Below are 13,500 nucleotides of genomic sequence, written 5' to 3' on the forward strand. Positions count from 1 at the left end.
AAGAAGATATAAACAGACATTTCTCCAAAGAAGACCCACACGTAGCCAACAAGGACATGAAAAAATGTTCCACACCACTTGCCATCAGGGAAATACAAATCAAAAGCACAAGGAGATACCATCTCACACCAGTGAGAATGGCTAAAATTAACAAGACAGGAAACAACAAATGTTGGCGAGGATGTAGAAAAGGGGAACCTTCTTGTACTGTTGGTGGAAATGCAAGCTGGTGTAGCCACTCCGGAAAACAGTGTGGAGTTTCCTCAAGAAGTTAAAAATACATCTACCCTATGACCTAGCAATTGCACTACTGGGTATTTACCTCAAAGATACAGATGTAATGAAACAACGGGACACTTGCACCCCAATGTTTATAGCAGCCATGTCCACAATAGCCAAACTGTGGAAGGAGCCAAGATGTCCTTCGACAAATGAAAACAAGATGTGAGATAGATAGATAGATAGATAGATAGATATAGAGATATAAAAAGATAAAAACTTTTTAAAAACACTGAGGTATAGAATATATTGAGAGAAAACAGCTGGTGGGAAAGTGCATTAGTGCAACTTCTATGGAGGCCTATTTGGCTTATCTATAAAAATTATAAATGCACATGCCCTCCAACTTAACAACTCTTCTAGTAATTTGAACTTGAGATATCCTTACACATGAAATTGTGGAAAACAATTTAGGTACCGAGATTTTTCACAACCGTATTGTTTGTACCAACTTCCATTTGTATGGAATCAATTGTATAAATGAAATACAATGCTATGATATATAATGTATATGATATATATCACAATGGAATATTACTCAGCCATCAGAAAGGATGAATACCTACCATTTACTTTGACATGGATGGACATGGAGGGTATTATGCTGAGTGAAATAAGTGAATCAGAGAAAGACAATCATCATATGATTTCACTCATATGTGGAATATAAGAAATAGTGAAAGGGACTATAAGGGAAAGGAGGGAAACTGAGTGGGGAACAATTAGAGAGGAAGATAAATTGTGAGAGACTCCTAATTCTGGGAAATAAATAAAAGGTTGCAGAAGGGGAGGTGGACGGAGGAATGGGATAACTGGGAGATGGGTACTAAGGAGGGCACTTGATGAGATTAGCACTGGGTGTTATACTATATGTTGGCAAATTGAATTTAAATAAAATATTTTAAAAGATAAAGGAAAATAGCATAACATAACATAACATAACATAACATAACATAACATAACATAAATACAGAGCCAAACCAAAAGCAGGAAAGCACAACCCCAACTGGCAAGAAATGAAGTGAGGCCAAAAGTAAAAGCATTAAGTAAGAGTTAAAATTCTTACTCAGTTTACAGGGTAAAGGAGATACTTATAAGAACTTTGGGATGAGAGTTTTACTACTCTGAGGAGGGTAAGTGGACAGCTTCAGACCCATGCTTGACGGAAAGCTTGAATAATCCTGTGGAAGACACAAGGCTGTCCTGTTAGTGAAAATGAGACAAGGAAAACTCTACCAAACTAACCATTAAGACAATTAATACAAATTAGTAGAAGAATTAGAAGTGAAGATACAAAAGACTTCATTATATTTACTATTAAACTATTAAAAAAAGATAAACTATGATAGCTAATACGATAAACTATGGCAAAAGGTTATTAGAATACTTTATCAAAGTAAGATCAGTACAAAGAAATCATTAATGTCCCTCGGTTTCAGCAATATCCAATTGGAAAACACAGCCAAAAGATTTCATTTATAATAGCAAAAAACAACAAAGTAAGTTAGAATCAATATAGTAACACCAGGCGTGTATATAGAAAGTTTTAAGTAGAAATTATCTATAAAATAACTATAGCATATGTATAGTTTGAAATTTTAAAATACAGAAAGAATGAAATATTATTTAAAAATTCCCTCCCACTCTTCCCTAACCACTCAATTTCCTTCTCCAGGGGCAACCATTCTTATTTCCTTATGCATTCTTTTGGAGATATCCTAGGCATACATAGGCAAATATAAATTTTTGCTATTTTTTTGCAAAATGACAGCATAGTAGAATGCTTGGCACTTCACTTTTCTTCACTTATCAGTATATCTGGGGATAACTTCATACCCAGACATAGGAAATTGCCTAACTCTTTTTAAGTGTAGCATTGTATTTCATTTATACAATTGATTCCATACAAATGGAAGTTGGTACAAACAATACGGTTGTGAAAAATCTCGGTACCTAAATTGTTTTCCACAATTTCATGTGTAAGGATATCTCAAGTTCAAATTACTAGAAGAGTTGTTAAGTTGGAGGGTATGTGCATTTAAAATTTTGATAGATAACCAAATAGGCCTCCATAGAAGTTGCACTAATGCACTTTCCCACCAGCAATGTAGTGCTGTTTTCTCTCAATATATTCTCTACCTCAGTGTTTTTAAAAAGTTTTTATCTTTGTCAATATGACAGGTGAAATGGTCTCATGCAAGTGGCAACCACAAAGAGATACCAGTTCACATACACTAGGATCTAGACTATAATCAGACAGATTATAAATTTCAGCAAAGAATCTTCATACACTGCTGATGGTAGACATTTTAAATGATCCAGCCACCTTAGAAAACACTTTGGCAGTTTTTCAAAAATTTAAACAATAGAGTTACTATTTGATCCAGAAATTTTATTTCTAGGAATACACCCAAGAAAAATGAAAGCATATATCCCCACAAAAAAAAAATTGTATAGGAAGGCTCATAGCAGCATCATTCCACCAAAAGATATAAACAACCAAGATGTCCGTCAGCTGATGAATAATAAACAAAATGTAGTATATCATTACAATAGTATTATTCAACCATAAAAAGGAATAAAGAAATACTACATTTCTACTAGATAGGAGAAATGCTAGGAATAAAGAAAAACTACAACACAGATGAACTTTAAAAACATTATGCTAAGTAAAAGAGGCCAGTCACAAAAGACCACATTTGATTCTATTTATATGAAATCTCCAAAATAGGCAAATCCAGAGACACAGTAGATAAGTGGTTGCCTGGGGTCAGGAAGGATGGAGGGGTTGGAGGGGATAACTAAAGGTTACAGCATTTCTTTTGGAGGGTGATGAAAACAGTCTAAAGTTCATTGTGGTGATAGTTGCACAACTCTGTAAATACACTAAAACCACTGAAGTATACACTTTAAATGATTAAATTATATGGTACATGAAATATCTGAATGTATCTCAAGTTGTTACAAAAAATGGTCTCATCGTAGTTTTAATATGCATTGCTATTATTAAGTGTGAAGTTGAGCATCTATATATTTATTTGCCTTTCAGATATTTTCTTCTGTGAAGTGTCTATTTATATCCATTACTGGTTTTCTATTCATTTTTTGTTTACCAATTTATAGTTCTTTGTACATTTTAGCTACATTGAGATGCTTTACAGATTAGCAAAAAAATAGAAAATTGGTGTGATAGGCAGAAAAATAGGCCCCCAACCAAAAAAAATAAAAACAGAAAACAAAACAACAACAAAAAAAAAAAAAAACACCTACATTCTAGTCCTCAGAACCTGTGACTAGATTAGGTTAATGGCAAAAAAGAATTAAGGCTCCAGGTGGAATTAAAGTTGTTAATGAGCTAACCTTGAGAGAGGGAGATTATCCAGGCAAGTCCAATGTAATTATAGCATCCTTAAAGGTGAAAGAGGGAAGCAGAAGATGGAGGTTAGAGTGATACAATGTGAAAAACACTTGATTGGCCATTGCTATCTTTATGTGGGAGGGAGCCATGAGCTGAGGAAAGCAAGTAGACTATAGAAGCTGGAAAGGCAAGGAAATGGATTCTCCCTTAGAGTCTCCAGAAAAGAATGTGGCCCTGTCAACACATTGTTCTAGCTCAGTAAGACCCATTTCGGACTTTTGACCTCCAGAGCTGTAAAAATTTGTGTTGTTTTAAGCCACCAAGCATGTAGTAATTCGTTGCAAAGCAATAGGAAAGTAATACAATTGAATAATATAAATCCTGAAAAGAATGAGGAGAAACAGCTTCATGTATCACTGGTAAAGACAGTTTTGGAAAATATTTTAGGACTTGGTGCAATTGAAGTATAACCCAGCACTTCTATTTCTGGGTATACACCTCAGAGAAACATCCAAATACATGCACAAGAGACATATACAAGGATGTTTATTCATTGGGGTATTATTTGTGGTAGCAAGGAGTTGGAGGCAATCTAAAAGCCCATTAGTATGAGAATGGATGTAGAAATTTGGGTTATGCTTTTGATGGAATACCATGCAGCAAGCTGAAACAATGAACCAAAACTACTAACAACATGGATTGATCATAATTTTATTTCTCTTTAAAACATGCTTAAAGAGGGGGGATCCCCGGGCGGCTCAGTGGTTTAGCACCTGCCTTCGGCCCAGGGCATGATCCTGGAGTCCTGGGATAGAGTCCCACATCGGGCTCCCTACATGGAGCCTGCTTCTCCCTCTGCCTGTATCTCTGCCTCTCTCTCTCTTTCTCTGTGTCTCTCATGAATAAATAAATAAAATCTTAAAAAAAAACATGTTTAAAGAAGAATAAAATTCTCTTTAAAACATTTAAGGAGAAAATTAAAACTTTAAATTTATAAAATAATACTATTCATTTAAATTTTAAAATATAAAAATGTTAGATATTTATCACAGATTCATATGTACATAAACACTAGGAATATGGAGTGGAAAGACTATATAAATGAGAACATCAATGGGGTGGGAGGGAGGATAGATCTGGAAATGGAGGTTAAGGGGTGAAAAAAGAAGACAAAACAAGAAGTTAAAAGTGGATGTAAACCAGTCTCACAAGAAAGAAAGAAAGAAAGAAAGAAAGAAAGAAAGAAAGAAAGAAAGAAAGAAAGGAGGATTTAAATAAAATCAGAATGAAAGAGTAGATGTTGCAACTGATACCAAAGAAATACAAAGGATTGTCAGACTATTATGAACAATTATATGCCAAAATCAGACAAAAGAAATAGATACATTCCTAGAGACATACAACCTAACAATACTGAATCATTAACCAATAGAAAATCTGAACAGACTGATTACTAGTAAGGAGAGTATGCCAGTAATCAAAAACCTGCCAACAAAGAGAAGTCTGAGATCAGCTGGTTTCACTGGTGAATTGTAACAAGTATTTATAAAGAACTAATGCCAGTCTTCAAACTCTTCCAGAAAATAGGAGAGGAAGCAACACTGTCAAAACTCATTTTATGAGGCTAGAATTACCCTGATACCAAAATCAGACAAGGTCACTACAAGAAAATAAAATTACAGGCCAATATCCCTGATGAACATGGATGTAAAAATCCTCAAAACACTAGCAAACTAAATTCAACAATACATTAAAAGGACACCAATCAAGTTAGATTTATTCCAGGGATATGTGAATGGTTCAACATCTATGAATCAATCTATGTGATACACTACATTAACAAAATGAAGGATAAAAATCAGATGATAATTTCTCAATAGATTTGGGAAAAACATTTGACAAAATTCAAGATCTATTCGTGATAAAAAAAATAAACCTCTCAACAAAGTGGGTATAGAGGGAACATATCTCAACATAATAAAGGCCAATATATGACAAGCCCACAACTAATATCATACTCAATAATGAAAAGTAAAACCAACTTTACTCCTGAGTAAACAAAGGAAACAAAGCCAATAACTCAAAAAGATGTCTGCACCCCCATATTCACTGAAGTATTATTTATAATAGCCAAGATACAGAATAGACAAGATATAGAAGCAACCTAAATGTCCATCGATGGATAAATGGTTAAAGTTGTGGTATATACACACATCCCAGAGTATTATTAAGTCACTTACAACATGGATGGATCTTGAGGGCATTATGCTAAGAAATAAGTCAGAAAGACAAATTCTGTATGATCTCACTTAAATGTGAAACCTAAAAAACAAATACTGAACTCATAGTTACAGAGAACAGATTGCTAGTTGCCAGAAGCAGGGAGTGGGTGGTGGGTGAAATGAGTGAAGAGGTCAAGGGTACGAACTTCCAGTTATAAAATAAATATATCCTGAGAATATAATAATAGCACAGTGACTATAGTTAATCATACCGTACTATTTATTTGAAGATTGCTAAGAGAGTAAATCTTAGAAGTTCTTCTCACAAGAAAAACAAATTTGCAACTATATGTGATGATAGATATTAACTAGACTTATTGTGGTGATCATTTTGCAATATATATGTACATTTAAGCATTATGTTATACATCTAAAGTGAACATAATGTTATATGTCAATTATATATCTGAAAGTGCTGAATCCTAACCATTAGACCACCAGGGAGCAATTATAAATCTGAATAAAAAATTATAAACATGCACTTTCCCTGATGCTGAAATTCTATTTCCAAAATCCTATGAAACAGCCACACATGTTCATAAACATATATGTAAGCTACATAAAGAGTGTTTCTTGCAATATCATGTGTAATAGAAAACTACAAATAAAATGTCCATTAGAATGGAAATAGTTCATGAATTGTGGCTTATATGTACTATAGATGAAATGAAATTGTTTAAGAAAAGTATGAGGTAAACTTATACACCTTGACGTGGAAAGAACTCTAGGATGAATAATGGTAATAAAGGAACAATACACATTCTATAGTCCCAAATACACTCACGCAAATAAAGGTGTATCTTTGATAATACAGTGAACAGAAGGTGGTGTAGAGATTAGAAATTGTTAACAGTAGACCCCAAAGTTGTGTTTGCTTAAAACTTTGCATAAATTGAAAAAATGGCAAGCGTCACTCTCAAAGTATGGGTGTAGGGGACTGATGGAGATGAGGAAAGAACTCAAACCTCCCTAAACCAAAGGTTGACAATTGTTGAATTTGTGATGGGGGTGGGGAACAAAGGGATTGTTCATATTGTTTTTCACTCTTTTGTATTCTTAAATCTTAACCAAAAGGGGGGGGGCTGATGCAGTAAAAGGGGGGAGTAGGACTTTATTTTTTTTAAAGATTTTATTTATTTATTCATGAGACACACACACACACACACACACACACACACAGAGGCAGAGACACAGGCAGAGGGAGAAGCAGGCTCCATGCAGAGAGCCCGACATGGAACTAGATCCCGGGTCTCTAGGATTATGCCCTGGGCTGAAGGCGGCGCTAAACCACTGAGCCACCCGGGCTGCCCAGGAGTAGGACTTTAAAAGACAACTGCATGCTGTGTACTTCATACACTAACAATTATACTCAATACAATTCTGTACATCTAGGACAGGGTCACCAAATGTTTTCTATAAAGGACATGATAGCAAATGTTTTTAGCCTTGGTAGATCACATAACTTTTACAATCTCTAGAGTTTGGTAAACTAAAATATTAAATGGGCAAAGAAGCACAATTAATGTGATTCATAAGGAGGAGAAAAATCAGACAATAGAAATAAACCTAGAAATAGCAGAGATGACAGAAATAGAAGACAAAGACTTTACACAGCTATTATAAATGTAATCTAAGATTTAAATAAGAGATTTGGAAACTATAAAAAAACAATCAAATGGGACCTGGAGCTGGAGCTGATAAATATTTTAATACCTTATATGAAACTAATTGGATGCATTTAAAAGATTTGACATTGAAGATAAAAGAGCAATAAACTTGAAAGACGTAGCAATAGAAACTATCCAAACTAAAAAAAGAGAGAGAGAAAAAAAACTGAGGGAAAAAAAAGAACAAAGCCTCAGTGAACAATATGAAGCACTCTAAAATTGTATAATTAGAATCTAGAAGTGGGGACAAAAGAAATACTTGAAGAAATAATGTCTAAAAAACTTTCCAAAGTCAGCAAAAACTAAGAAAAAAAAAGCAAAAAACAACCAAATAAACAAAAAAACCCACATTTCTAACGGCTCAACAAACACCAAGCAAAATAAACACAAAGGAAACCACACAAAAGCACATCAAAATATAATGCTGAAAATCAGTGATAAGAAGATCCTGAAGAGGTTGACAGAAAGAAAGACATTACATACAAGAGAACAAGATGAGAGTTCCATTGACTTCTCATCAGAAACAATGCAAGCCAGAAGACTGTGGAATAATATCTTTACCGTGCTAGAGAGAAGAAACCTGTCACTTCATATACAGTAAAAAATTTCTTCAGAAATGAAGATGAAATAAAACCATTTTTAGACAAAAACTGAGAAAATTTGTCACCAACATATCTGCATTATAGAAAATGTTAAAGGAATTTTTTTAGGCACAAGTGAAATGATACCTCATGGAAACTTTGATCTATACAAAGGAATGAAGGGTGCTAGTAATCATAGATATGTGGGAAAATGTAGAAAACTTTTGTTTTCTATTTTTAAATTTCTTTTAAAAGATTAATAGTTAAAACAAGAGTAGTAACAAGATGTTGTGGGTTTATATTATCTATGAAAGTCAAATGTACAGTGAAATAGCACAGAGGATATGAAAATAGAAGTGTATTGTAAAGTTCTTCAATTATATACCATTTTAAGATACACTGAGACAAACTGATAATACATATTTCATAAAAACTAACAGACATATGAAAAGATGTTTGTAGTGAAGGATATACAGTTTATAATAATGAGACCATTTCTCATCTATTAGATTGATAAAGATTACAGAAGATAGATAGCATTCACTATTAGTGATAATGTGTGCTAGTAGGAGGTGAATTGCTACAGTTTGAATAAAAATCTAGCATTATCCATTAAAGTGAAAAAGCTCATGCTCTTTGACTCAACAAACCATATGTGAGATTCTATTACAAATAGACTTCTATTACAAACAGAATCTATCTATTCTATTACAAATAAAATTTCCATATATCTGTATATGTATATGTATAAAAATATTTTTATTTTGGTGAATATATTATATTTTGTTTGGGGGGAAAAGTAAAAAACAAACAAACCCTGAAGACCTATAAATAAGAGAATAGTAACTAAATCTTAGTACATACATAATATGGAAAATTGTAGCTATTAAAAACATAATTAGATCAATTATGTATGTTATGGAATGAAGTTTATGCCAAGTGGAAAAGAAAAATAAAACAAAGATAGATGAATAATAGTATGGCTCAGTTTTTGTTTCAATGTAGGGAGAAAAAGCATGTTGTGTTTTTATACACCAATAAAGGCATGAAGGAAAATGTGGAAAGATTCTCACAAAACTATTACTTTTGGAGAAGAGATTGGGGGGGGAGCAAATTATTAAAATTTGGCGTTACTGTGTAGCATTTGACTTGCAGAAAAGGACACTTAATCGAGATTCTTCCTGTCTCAGTTTTAGTAGAGATCCTATCAAAATAAAAAACCCTAGCACATGGCCCAGCAGATCAGATCAGTGACTTCTGACATCTGATCATGTTTCTCCTTTCCAAAGGGGAGCCTTCTCTGGTCCTGTTCTACCATTTTACATTATGGGAGGAGTGTGGGGGATAGATAACATGTGTTTTTGGGATTACAAGCAGGAGTCATATCCCAGTAGGTAGCCACTGGTGCTCACTACCCAGAGAGCTTGGCTCTGAGTTGAATGCAGTGAGAGGACAGGAGTTTTGCTATCTCACTTGGGAAATTAGAGACTATCTTCTATATATGGGAAGCACAGAGCAAAGGCATATTTGGAGCCTCAAATAATGAAATGCAGAATAGAATGTTAATGCGCACTAAGCATCCACGTTCTAGAGTATTCTTTGTTAGGCTTTCATCAAGGAGCTCTATAACTAGCCAACTAACTAATGGGAAATGTTTGGTTTTATGTAGAAATATTTTTAAGAAATTTGTTCTTTATGTGAAACACTCTCTTTTCTATAAAACACTTTCTCTTGGGTCACTGAAGTCCTGACTCTGATGAAGGATTACAAGCCATTATATTACGGAAACTGTTAATCCTCTACCTCATGTGTTTCTTAGATTTAGCTATTGAGAATAGCAGAGCCAGATTGTGAAACAAATTTATAGTGTGTGGGACCCTGTGGTCGTCAGTGTTTTAAATTTGCCTCATGTCTCACTTTACTCTTTAACCTTTATTTTAATTTAATAAGGCCTATGGCAACCTCGAAACCTCTTGAATATACATCGCTCTTATCCAAGACATGGCATTTTCCATGTGCTTTGTTCATCTGTAAACAAGATCTGTCCTTGATAAATGTCAGTTATAGAAAAATAACAACTCTGTATTTTAAGAATCTTTGGGGATTAGTAATAATCTAAGAATCTGACAATATAGTATTTTATATAAGTCTTTCAACATATGACACTACAAGTATGTTTAGGAGCTATACTGGTATCTTATAAGTGTAACACTTTGGATAGATGAATAATTAAGTGAAAACTTTTAGAAATGAAACTTTTGCAAAGTGAAGCAGCAAGGATGAATAATTAATCTTGGATTCTGACTCCTTATTAAAGCAAAAGATTAAAAAATATGTCAAGACTTTCTTACCAAGTTTAACTGGTGCCAGCATTTGTCCAATGCACTAAATCCCTCTGTTGGCAACCATCTCTTATTACTTATTCTGACAAATGACACACCATTGTCATAGCACCTTGTGAGTTAAGTATTTTTGGGGCTTTTGGTAACAACAATGAAATAAAACAGACATGTAAAGGAATGGAAAAGTACCAGAAATGGAAACTGAACTAGTATTTCCTAGAAAAGTCTTTGTCACTGACACTGTGGTTATTCACTTAATTGAGGTTTTGATTGCAAGTACATTCATCTAGCTACAGCTTTACAGAGGCCATTTCACACCCATAGACTTAATAATCATACTAGGTTGATATTTTGATTTGTATGTTAGGCTCTTGATTCATTAGGTATTCTCCACTATTTAGAGCTTATTCTCAGAAACACAGAAGCAATTTTTTTTTCTAACTACACAGGCAGCTGCTGACAATAGACATGCTTCTACTAGGGAAACTCCCAGATATTAAAAGAAAGAGGAGGAGGAAAGGAAGAGAAAGGAAGAAAGAAAATATAAAGGCCTCTATAGTCTATCAAATAAAGAACCATTTTTAAAATATGGGATGGTTAGATTCCCTATGGAAGGGTCACTGGCTTGCTAAGGAAAACTACATATAATTTTCCAACTACTTTTCTTTTAACTTGAAAGTTTTGAAGATTCAACATCACCTATAAATTTGGTTGACCAAAGAGAGTTAGATCTCTCTAGAACAAGTCAGTTTGGTTCAATAAATATTTGTTGAGTACCTGCCATGTGCCACTCATTGTGCCAGGTGCTGGAGATAAAAGAACAAGTAAAACAGCTGTGGTCCGCACTCATGGAACTTACAATACAGGGAGGGAGCATGAAGGATGAGAGAACTGCTGTTATCAAAACTATTAGCACAAATCTTCCCTCAAAATTTAACCCTAACTGAATGATATACTGATGGACTCAGATGATAACTTCTCTAATAATATTTATATAAGAACGGTCGTCTTGTTTATCTTCATCTAAGGAAGAGAATAACTAGGGCCATCATTGTTACCTGCATTTATTATATTCTTATAATTGTTTTTTGTTTGTTTAATAATCAGATTCAAGTCCTTTCTCCAGTACCTTCATCTATTCTCTTAAAGAAAACAGCTCAGGGTGCATTTGGAACACTATCCTGTATCTGACTTAGGAACACTATTCCTGTAACATGCTGGTATTGAAATGTTATAGATTGTGCACTCCTTAAGGGAAAAAGGGATTTGAGAATACATTGCCAATATATGTTTAGCTGTTTTTATGCTTCTTTATAAAATGTATATGTACATAAATAAATATGTGTTGCAAATATATATTTACTATATATAGTAAGATGTACACAAAAATATAAACTTTAAAATGAGATAAAGAATACATTTTGGAATAATTTATTAACTAAATAAAAGCCTTTATTTTTTACTAAAAAATATTGAAAAAGTAAGCCAATTCATGAATTGTACAAGCTTACTATTAACATTTGGCTGCCATAATTTTATTATTTCTGATATTGATTAGTGGTCCTTCCAGAAACTGCCACATTTTCCTATTTTTTAACAAATGGGTTTAACATTTGCTGAACTATTCTACTGAAACATTGAAATAAGATAGCAAATAGTTTCCAAGGTTTTTAAGCATTTATTTTTGTAGGTGACAAACATATAATTTTACCAACCCACCCCACCCACACCCAATAATGGTAACATTTTGAAATATTTGTTTTCAAATGTTCTCTTCATAGCACTTTGTCACTCAGTCTTAAAATGTTTTCTTTACCTTGAAGTGACAGTGATTTTTTTTCAGAAAAAATCTTTTCAGTAACATACTGAGAGATGCACAACATTACAGAAAAGTTCAGCAAATTTACAATATTTGCCTTTTTTGGTGAAAAAGATAAAAAATAACTCACTTTTAACAAAGATAACTCTTTGTTGCAAATGACTTTCACAATCATCACCATCTCACTGCACAGTAATGTTAAGCTTCTGTAATTTAAAAATCTTATTTTTATCAAATTATTTATGGAGACAAATTGCCAAAGTATGTAAACTACAATACGTCACATTCTCATAAAAGCAATCTAGCGTATGTTGCTGATTCTAAGACGCACGTTTTAAAATATTTAACATAACCAAAAATTTAAAGTCTTACTGCCTATTGCCCAAACAGTATGTAGATGTGGTTGGCTCTGTGCATGCTCAACAAACTTGGGTTGGTTTTAGCTGGCTGGAAAAATATCCCAGAGACAATATTGCGACACTCTTAAGAAATGCTGCCTATTAGGAGTCCCCGGATGGCTCAGTGGTGGAGCGCCTGCATTCGGCCCAGGGCACGATCCTGGGGTCCTGGAATCGAGTCCCGCCTCGGGCTCCCCGCAAGGAACCTGCTTCTCCCTCTTCCTGTGTCTCTGCCTCTCTCTCTGTGTCTCTCATGAATAAATAAATTAAATCTTAAAAAAAAGAAAAGAAATGCTGGCTATTAAAACTCTTAATGTCACTGAGGATACTGGGTGAAACAAAAAAGTGATCGGGAGTGTTGGACTCGTTGTGAATGTATCTGAAGAATATTTTAACCAATTTATTCTATTTCCTTTTGTGAATGAATAAGTGTTAGATAAAAAGCGTGTTTCTAAATAAACTAAAAGGTACTTTCAATAAATGGCATTTTCATCTTAAGTATATGAAGTGATAAGAATGCACCTGTCGGGATGCCCGGGTGGCTCAGCCGTTGAGCATCTCCCTTCGGCTCGGGGCGTGATCCTGGGGTTCCGGAATCGAGTCCCACGTCGGGCTCCCTGCATGGAGCCTGCTTCTCCCTCTGCCTGCGTCTCTGCCTCTCTCTCTGTGTGTGTGTGTGTCTCTCATGAATAAATAAATAAAATCTTAAGAAAAAAAAAGAATGCTCATGTCAAAGTTTATGTGACTGCTCTTATTTCTTACTGGTACATAGAA

General features: G+C 34.1%; 1 protein-coding gene across 5 annotated transcripts in view; it reads right to left on the reverse strand.

The window, feature by feature from the left end:
* LOC129497394 (ESX-1 secretion-associated protein EspI-like) overlaps window positions 1-13,500 on the reverse strand; it is a 97,564-nt gene that overhangs the window by 82,962 nt on the left and 1,102 nt on the right. For all 5 annotated transcript variants that reach the window (XR_008661930.1, XM_055306254.1, XM_055306256.1 and 2 more), the window contains exon 2: window positions 13,249-13,430. Coding sequence is in view for 4 of the 5 variants with exons in the window: in XM_055306256.1 (XP_055162231.1) it covers window positions 13,249-13,430 (182 nt within the window). In the remaining variant the exon portion in view is untranslated. The remainder of the gene's footprint in view (window positions 1-13,248; window positions 13,431-13,500) is intronic.

The sequence above is a fragment of the Nyctereutes procyonoides genome, unplaced genomic scaffold (assembly GCF_905146905.1).
Source record: "Nyctereutes procyonoides isolate TBG_1078 unplaced genomic scaffold, NYPRO_anot_genome, whole genome shotgun sequence".
NCBI classification, from domain to species: domain Eukaryota; kingdom Metazoa; phylum Chordata; class Mammalia; order Carnivora; family Canidae; genus Nyctereutes; species Nyctereutes procyonoides.